The following is a 9,558-nucleotide window of genomic DNA, read 5'->3' as shown; positions in this document are numbered from 1 at the left end:
CTCAATCTAAACGTGCCAAATTTTCCTGAGGTCAGCCTCAGTCCAAATCTGTACCTGTCGTTTTCTTTACATGTTCAACCGGTTCAACCGTTTCAACCGGTAACGCGAATGTACCCTAGTTCATCGATGTCCCTTTTTCCGGAAACCTTAGACAGTCATCCATGCAATTTACTGTTTTCCGTCGCACCGGTTATTCCCCTTTCTATCCAGAAGGTCATGTTGTAAACAGAAAATGGAATATTGCTTTGCTGATTAATCATGCGTAGATACCTGACATACAACAGCTAAGTAAACATGACGAAATATAAAAGTAAGTTGCATACATTATGAATGAATAGCTTCACTATTTTAGGTGACGGACGCTAAATCAAAAGAAATGTCTCGCAATAATTCCTGTATACTGCAGCACAGGTAGGCAACCCAGACTCCCCCAGGCAAACTGAGATGCAATAGACAGATAGATACACAGGTAAGTTGTACGTTCTACATATCAGCCCCGCACTTGGCTCATGTGCAAAACTTCCGCAATAGACTGTCCAAAAGAGCTCGTATATCATGATCATCGAATCTTTAACGCCTGTGAGCAAAATAGTTGCGTGCTTATTTATTTTTTTGTCACGTGCTGTTGTTTTCATTTTGTTTTTAATTTCATGGTTACATGAACCTATGAGAAATGTCTAATTATAGACTGACAAATTAACACAGGTACTGAATTCTGTATATATATATGTATTTATATGAGACGAGATAAATTCATATATATGCTATGCCTACCCGGGAGATCTATTAATCATGTGCATGTCCTGCAAGTGACTACTGCCAGTACTAGTGGCCAGGAGGTCCATATCTAGATATTCTTGATCTGAACACTGGCATTTGGTTATTTCCTCAATTTCTTTGGTGTTGTTGGAATAATTAAACCATTCAATATAGTAAAGGTTTGTAAAAGAAGCTGAATAAAATAAGATTCCAGATTATTGATATTAGAATGTTGCAAGCAATGATGATTCTGAAATTAAACATATAATCAAAATATTGTCAGACCTCCTCAGGAAAATATTAAGCTTTCATTTATATGGAAATACTGTTCAGGTTGAGAGCATTTTTTTCGTTTTGCACATGGTTGAATTAATAATAATAAATACTTTACTCTGTAAATGTCAGTGTAATAACTGTTATCATAGTTTCACTGTAAAATATATATATTATCAATGTACAAAGAATCATATATATATAATTTGTGTGAGTATTTAAATAGCCAGAGTATAGATTGATGTATGTGTTAAATAGAACTTTTTGTTGATCTGCAACAGTAACTGGAATGCTTAATAATTAATCATGAATATGATGTGAAATGTAGCTATTAATTAAATAAGTACTATGTATTTTCACTTGAATTTATAAGCAAAGCTTTATTGTAATCAACATGTTTATGATGTTATACATATTTGTCTTAAATAACATGTGAAAAAGATTTTTATAGTATACATACCTTAAATACAGACAAAAAAAAATTCTAAGTTAGTTCTGTACTTCTAATTTCCTTTTTATTGAACTTTGTTCTTGCTTTAGTGTTTTAATGTAAAATACTTTTTTTTTTTAATTTTGGGTGTTTCTGATTATAATTTTTCAAATGCCCATAGAAAAAGTTTCAATTGTTAAAGAAAATACACCCAATCATTTTTGAATATTCTATTATTATTGTCAATATAATGAAATATATATGTTTGTACCTTTTCTGGAAGTGTTTCATATGAATCATATCTCCCCATGCATTTAACAGAATTAAATCGTTTGATATTAGAGTATTGAAAACAAAATGGATGTAAAGGAATAAATTTAAATTTAAAACCTATACACTACCTATCCTATATGTCACCAATGTTACTATATATTTAGGTATGTGAACTATACCACACACTGTAAATGCACAGCATCAAAATGATAGACAATTTGATATATATATATATGAATAAAACAAAACAAGAAGACTAGTATAATCGACTAGCGCTTTCGCCCATCTTGGGACTCTTCAGACCATTTGAATTTATTGGCGAGGTCATAAATGTACTCCATTTATGACGTCACAAATAAATTCAAAACACCTGAAGATGGGCGAATGCGCTAGCCGATTATACTAGTCTTCGTGTTTTGTTTTTATTCATATTTTTACCGTCACATGGACATTTAAAACTATTTATCTCTATATATATAATTACCTTGACATGGGAAATAAACCTTTTCATCATCTTCTACATGTAAGGGAGCAATCTAACAGTGAATGAAAAAGTTCTGGAAATGGAACTCTCTTACGTGATCATAACTGATGTATAGTGGTATACTCTTTACCTTAAGTATTGTCATACAAAGATGTACTGGTATACTCTTTACCTTAAGTATTGTCATATAAAGATGTAGTGGTATACTCTTTACCTTAAGTATTGTCATACAAAGATGTACTGGTATACTCTTTACCTTAAGTATTGTCATACAAAGATGTAGTGGTATACTCTTTACTTTAAGTATTGTCATACAAAGATGTAGTGGTATACTCTTTACTTTAAGTATTGTCATACAAAGATGTAATGGTATACTCTTTACTTTAAGTATTGTCATACAAAGATGTAGTGGTATACTCTTTACTTTAAGTATTAACATACAAACATGTAGTGGTATACTCTTTACTTTAAGTATTACCATACAAAGATGTACTGGTATACTCTTTACCTTAATAATAAATATTGTCATACAAAGATGTACTGGTATACTCTTTACCTTAATAATAAATATTGTCATACAAAGATGTACTGGTATACTCTTTACCTTAATAATAAATATTGTCATACAAAGATGTACTGGTATACTCTTTACCTTAATAATAAATATTGTCATACAAAGATGTACTGGTATACTCTTTACCTTAATAATAAATATTGTCATACAAAGATGTACTGGTATACTCTTTACCTTAATAATAAATATTGTCATACAAAGATGTACTGGTATACTCTTTACCTTAATAATAAATATTGTCATACAAAGATGTACTGGTATACTCTTTACCTTAATAATAAATATTGTCATACAAAGATGTACTGGTATACTCTTTACCTTAATAATAAATATTGTCATACAAAGATGTAGTGGTATACTCTTTACCTTAAGTGATGTACTGGTATACTCTTAACCTTAAGTATTGCCATACAAAGATGCAGTGGTATACTCTTAATTACCTGAAGTTTTGTCATACAAACACTTCATATAGTGTTTGTAGTAATTGATCAATAAGCTTACCTGATAGATTAAGCCTTTCAAAGAACTGTTTTGAGATGTTTATTTCATACCAAAAAATGTCTTTTATCTTAAAATTTAATTATATGTTAAATTATGTTTTATTTATGTAGATAGTGTACATGTATACACGAGTAATTTTTCAACATTCATTTCTATTTAATTGATATTCCACAGTTTACTAATTTTGATAACAAACATGTATATGATGATGTGTTATCATTGATCATAACACAGTACAATATCATTAATTTATCAGTCCTTTTTTACTAATTTTTACTACTTTTTGGTACATTATTTTAATCATTTTGCTTTTAATTTCAGACAAAATATAACCTCCCACTAAGTAGAACCATCCACCAGCATGCTTGAGGGTTTAGCAGCGTGGATACTGAACACCTATATAGGGGAGTATGTGGAGAACCTTAACACCACACAGCTGTCCATCGGCCTTCTACAGGGTATGCTATACAATTCTCAGAATGGCCAAGTGAAAGTAATGTCTTGTTTTCTTTTAAAACAACCTTAACTCATTCACCCCTGAAATTTCATAATGAACTATTCCAACCTTTGAATTGGAAGAGTTCAAATGTGTCTTCAGGGGTGAATGAGTTTAACTGTGTTAAGTATCCTCAGAACAACTTACTCCAAGTCTGCTCAGATAGGCAAATAAGAGAGTTTTGTTCTCTAATAATGTACCAGAATATACTGTAGGTCTCTCAAAAGTCTGCTCAGATAGGCCAAATGAAAAAAAAAGTGTTTGTTTTCAATTGAAGTTAATTTGATCATTCAGCAATACATTTTTGGGGTCCTATTCCATTCTATTCACAAAGACAAATTTAAGTTCAGATTAAGTCCGAATAATGCTTTATTTACTACTGGAGATTTTCAGTTACCTGGGTACTTTTAACAAACAAGACAATAGCAGCACAAAACATGATTTGTACAACGTATGTATATATATGTAACTGTTTCAGGTGCTGTGGAACTTGAAAACCTTCCACTCAAAAAAGATGCCTTAAAGAGTTTTGATCTGCCATTAGAGGTCAAATCTGGTGAGGAAATGTTTCCTAACTATAAAAGTGTATTCATTATAGGTTTCCCATTCATTGAAGTCATCTCAATATCAGATACAAACATAGAAATTACAAAAAAACTGTCAATTTTGTTGAATTATGTTTATCATTGTACATGTATCAACTTGCATTTTTTCCTTTTCAACATACAAGTTTCATTCTTTTTATCATTTATGTGTGGGTTTTTTTTATGATATTGGGCAAAGTTGAGCAGAAATGAATGATACTGATGACAGAAGTGTGAGCTGTCAACAAAACTAAATTATGTTACCGAAAAATGTGTTTTTGCATATATACATATCAAACACAAAAAGCCTGTGCATAAACAAAAGATTCTTTTCTTGATCATTTAATATGTGATTGTTATGATAGTGGGCAAAACAAAGTGATATTAAGTGGTTATCATATAACAAAGCAAGTGATATTAACAGATGATTCAATACATAGATTATATTAACAGAAGAAAAGGACACCCAGCGATGTGACATTAAGTGGGGTCTACTGTATCGGTACTATTTCAAAACAGGGCAATAGTAAAAATATTGCATTATTTAACATAGGAATAACTGGGTATTTTGTAAGGTCAAATATCCTATAGAAAAACGGGTGGTGAAGACACATGAATAAGTATTCCGCTTTTGCGTATTGCAGAGTTATCTTCTCTTGAGAGCAGGTATTGATTGTTATGTCATTGGTTTGTGTGAGAAAATTACGTCATTTTCTCAAAAATTGATGTCGTTACTCTCACAAACAAATGACGTAACAATCAATGACTGCTCTCAAGAGAAGCTAACTCTGCAATACGCAAAGACGGAATATATATACTTAGTTTATTTATGCTATCAAAATAATAGAAGTTTCTATTCTATATTTTAATTACAAAAATGACTAAATGTAAAATTTAACGTTTTGAATCAATTTGACATAATTGTTAATTGTCATGAATTTGTACAGGTTTTATTGGAAAGATCACACTACAGATACCAATAAGTCGTCTGAGAAGTGAGCCATGGGTTGTGTCGATGGAAAAGCTTTATCTGCTAGCTGGGCCTTTGAAACAATCAGAGGTACGAATTTGACAGATACTCATTAATTGAAACACTATGATTTTAATTGTGATGAAATATAACTATTATAAATTATTTTCAAGATGTTGTCATATTAATTTTATCAATGTATTTATCCTCTGCTTTTAGTACAATGAAGAAAAGGTCAAGAAAGCTGAACAGGCCAAGAAGGCTAGCATGCTGGAAGCTTTAGAAAAGAAATGGCAGGTACGGAATCAAAATAATTTGATATGCACAAATTTGTTATAGTTCATTGTTTATCTTCATAGACCTGAAAAGAGTTGGATTAGTTTAAAATCATCACAGGGACTAGTAAAATATTAAAAAATATTCTATCATTGGAATTGTCATGTGACTAGTAAGAAAAATTAATACCACTTATCACAAGGACTGGTAAATTATTTAAAACTATTCATGTCAGGAACGAGTAAATTTAAAACCACAAATTATTGGAACTTGTACAAAATTAAAACCAGTCACCACTGGGACAAAGAAGATACTTCAATGACTCACCACAGGGGCGATTAGCTGTAGTAAGATATTTATACGACTCACCAAAGGGACTGGTAAGATATTGAAATGACCTGTTGTGCATCAATTACTATCTTCTAGGTTAAAGATTTTTTTTTGAAGCTTTGCTTTATTTACTTACATCCTTATTTATGTGATCACAATTTTTTTATTGACATTGACAGGTGCTGAAAGTTGAGAAGGCAGCGGAAGGATATGGTACCTCCTGGTTCTCGTACGGTACCTCGCTAGCCACCAACATACTGGAGAACCTACAGGTAGGGGCGGTAGTACCACGGAAAACTGACTGATGTGTCACTTAATTAGATCACTTAACATTTAACTGGTCTCTCTAATTGTATAATTGGTTGGTGTTTCACCTACATCAAAAGTATAGGATGTGAAAAAATATACAGTTGGAATATTGGTAAAACACTTTATTTTTATTGAAACATTGATAAATCACCTGCATGCCATTTAAATGACTGAAAAATACAAAGCAAAATTGGTATAAAAGAAAGATAGAAAATCATTCAGTATTAAAGCTGATTTTTTTGTCACGAAAAACGATCTTAATGTTTTAACAATGAATATCTGATTTCTTATTCAAGCTGAAAATTAAAGATGTACATATTCGCTATGAAGATGATGAGCTGATACCAAACTTTCCATTTGCATTCGGCATCACCATTAAAAGTCTGAGTGCCCAGAGCACTGACGAAGCAGGGGTGAGTTTAGTTAATTCATATCTAATTGTAATCACAAAGCAAAATAATTCATATTTAACCTCCAGTTTGTATTTATAGTTCACGACATTTCAATGAAACCAGACTAACTAGGTGTCAAAAAATATAAAAAAAACATTGACCCCAAACTTAAAGATAACGCTATAATTCCCAACAAGTGATTGGCCAGAAGTGAATCACGTGTCCACCGATAAAAACCGATATTGACTTGGGGCGCGTGATTTTTGTTGAAGGACTGGGTGTTTCTAAAAATAGAATAATGATGTGTCTCCAAACGAACTTAACGTCCCGCTTCCGTAGCTTTTTGCTGTGTTTTTTCAGATTGCTAACATTACTGTTTTGAAAATAATAAAACAATTGTAGCCTTTGACTTCGGTCAATACCTGGATTTGTCGACCCGAGAAAAGATATATTGACCTCGGCCTGCGTCCTCTGTCAATATATCTTTTCTCGGGTCGATAAATCCAGGTATCCACCTCAACCAAAGGCTATAATTGAATAATGTCAAACAGTAAACATTTCAGTTGTGTGAGATTGGTTTTGTAGTAAGTTTGGAGTGTGTAATAACACACCCTCACTACATGATAGGGAACTGGTCTCAAAATCAGTTAGAAGGTGGAGGAAATGCATTCATGTGTTGTTTGGTTGATATCAGGTTGTATAGAGACCGCGCCAAGATGTAACATCGATGTTATTGGCACGGTCAGCAATCTAAGGGATATAACTCTCCACAAAATTCTCTACAATTTCCTTTATTTTAGTTTAGTGTATCTTATTTTGGTTAACTGTTTTTATCTGAGCTTGACCGCCTTACATTGAACTAAATTCTTTTGTTTCCTTAGACTCGTAAGTTTGTAAGTAACAGTCTGGCAGATATGATGTATAAGCTTGTCGACCTGCAGAACTTCTCTTGTTACCTGGACACTGATGCTAAGATGCTGGGTAGTCCTCCAATATCTGAACTGGCGGTAAGTTTCTCCAGAGCTTGGGGATATCCACAAGTTATGTTCTTGTGAAAATCAAAATATTACAAATGGAAGACTTTATTAAATATGCATAATTTCCTTAAAATGATGGGATCATAATTATACTAATATCAAGCTGTTTGTATTATAACCTATGTTTAGTTTGGTTTTATTTTGTTTAACGCTGTTATTACAGCCAAGATCATTTAATATAAAGATGTGTATAACTTTTGTAAAACATGTCTCTTTGATCCTCGAATGTTTTTAATGTGCAGTGTCATGATTATCTAACATACAGTTGATCCTGATACTATTAAAATGGTTTTCATTAACAGGATGCTTTACACCCTGATATGTATGTGGCCAACTCCACAGGAAAGTTCAAGGTAAGCTACAACCGTGCAACAGGAGCAACAACATTAACCTCTGATCATGATTGACATGTTGTCTAGATCCATTATTAGAAACCTGTCCACCACTAAATCTTCTTTACCTGTATAGCTAAGGCTTTTCTAACCGATCAGTGTAAAGGTAAGGGGAGATAACTCCATATATAGTTATAGTTGTTTTCTGGTACAGGAACTACTGTAGTTCCTCTACACCAGACTCTATTATCCATACTAATTTTTTTAACGTTCACTTCCTATCATAGTTGCTTTGTAATTATAAAACATGTCCTGATTTTTCCATGCTTCGTCCAGTGCATGTTTAGAAGTGTTTATGTTAGGGGACGATACTACGTTTTTCTGGAAGGCTGTTCCAAAGTTTTGTAGTTCTGATAGTAAAATTCCATGTATGATCCCAATGAGTGAATTATGTACATGTATGAAAGTATTAGATACTGACTGCAATATTAAGAAAAACAGAAAATGGGATAGCTCATGTTTGTAATGGCTAGTGTAATGATACATACCTAAATATCAGAATAACTTTTAGCCAAGTACAGGTTATGTCAGTAACTTACATGTATACATGTAATTACATGTAATCTTTAAATTTAGAAGCACCAAGAATTATGGCAATACTTAACAGATAATTGATAATCAAACAATATAGCAATTGTTTGGAAGCTAATATAAATATTATGTACTTTTATCTTTAAATGAGAAAGCACGATGTACATCTCAAACTACATGGTACATACATGTATGTTATGACTGATATTGCTGTAATATGACTGTGAAAGGAAAATTAAAAAAAATTCAATTGAAAAAAAATGGCTTTAATAGAGAGTATTTCTATCTTTGCCAGCTGTAATGAAAATTTATGCTTTTAAAACACCTACATATCAGGTTTTGTTTCATATGAGGTTTACGAAACAAGTCTTGCTAAAACAAAACGTGTTAATACAAGTTAAATCTCCTGAGATGAAAATGAAATAGAGATCCTATATATCACAGTGTTGAGAATGAATGCAATTATTAGTGAAAACTGTTTTTCTCTCTGACCGTCTTCAAGTCTTCATGTCTATTTTCTAAAATGGGACGTCATAGTGTCGTTCTAATCTTCATATGATCGTAGTAAAATAAAACATTGTCATGACGTCATATCTATTGTTGTGGCTTAATTCATGGAGAGTGTTTTTACACGAGCTTATACTGAAAATATGACATGGATATAGGTTCTCCTCGTTATGCGGTAGTCTTTTGTGATAAAAGTACTTTTGAAATTGTTACATTGTATTATATATTAAAGAATATGAAATTTATATATGATTTATAGCGAACAAAATATGAAAATAATAACATGCATATGGGTGATTTTTATTGTCGGTTAAATTCGTGATAAAACATGTTAATCCAACTCCGGGACCTCAACTTCCATGCATTTGAAGTAGAAACACAGATTGTTACTTGAGAAAATGATGGTAACTTGGGATGCTGATATGACGTCCTCACCCACA

General features: G+C 32.0%; 1 protein-coding gene across 2 annotated transcripts in view; it reads left to right on the top strand.

Annotated features, from left to right (window-relative positions):
- The first annotated feature begins 210 nt into the window (after positions 1 to 210).
- LOC110447735 (vacuolar protein sorting-associated protein 13D-like) overlaps positions 211 to 9,558 on the top strand; it is a 68,448-nt gene continuing 59,100 nt past the window's right edge. Inside the window, exons 1-9 of one of the 2 annotated variants that reach the window (XM_021493625.1) lie at positions 211 to 310; positions 3,616 to 3,752; positions 4,269 to 4,346; positions 5,322 to 5,434; positions 5,564 to 5,641; positions 6,130 to 6,222; positions 6,556 to 6,672; positions 7,533 to 7,658; positions 7,991 to 8,041. In XM_021493625.1, coding sequence (XP_021349300.1) covers positions 3,656 to 3,752; positions 4,269 to 4,346; positions 5,322 to 5,434; positions 5,564 to 5,641; positions 6,130 to 6,222; positions 6,556 to 6,672; positions 7,533 to 7,658; positions 7,991 to 8,041 — 753 coding nt within the window. In that variant the 5' untranslated portion in view covers positions 211 to 310; positions 3,616 to 3,655. Of the gene's footprint in view, positions 311 to 336; positions 470 to 3,615; positions 3,753 to 4,268; positions 4,347 to 5,321; positions 5,435 to 5,563; positions 5,642 to 6,129; positions 6,223 to 6,555; positions 6,673 to 7,532; positions 7,659 to 7,990; positions 8,042 to 9,558 lie in introns of those variants that run through there. The other variant, XM_021493628.1, reaches the window with a different exon arrangement.

Source organism: Mizuhopecten yessoensis, unplaced genomic scaffold, assembly GCF_002113885.1.
Source record: "Mizuhopecten yessoensis strain PY_sf001 unplaced genomic scaffold, ASM211388v2 scaffold3575, whole genome shotgun sequence".
Taxonomy (NCBI): Eukaryota; Metazoa; Mollusca; class Bivalvia; order Pectinida; family Pectinidae; genus Mizuhopecten; species Mizuhopecten yessoensis.
The sequence above is the reverse complement of the archived record's forward strand: the minus strand, read 5'-3'. Positions and strand labels throughout refer to the sequence as shown.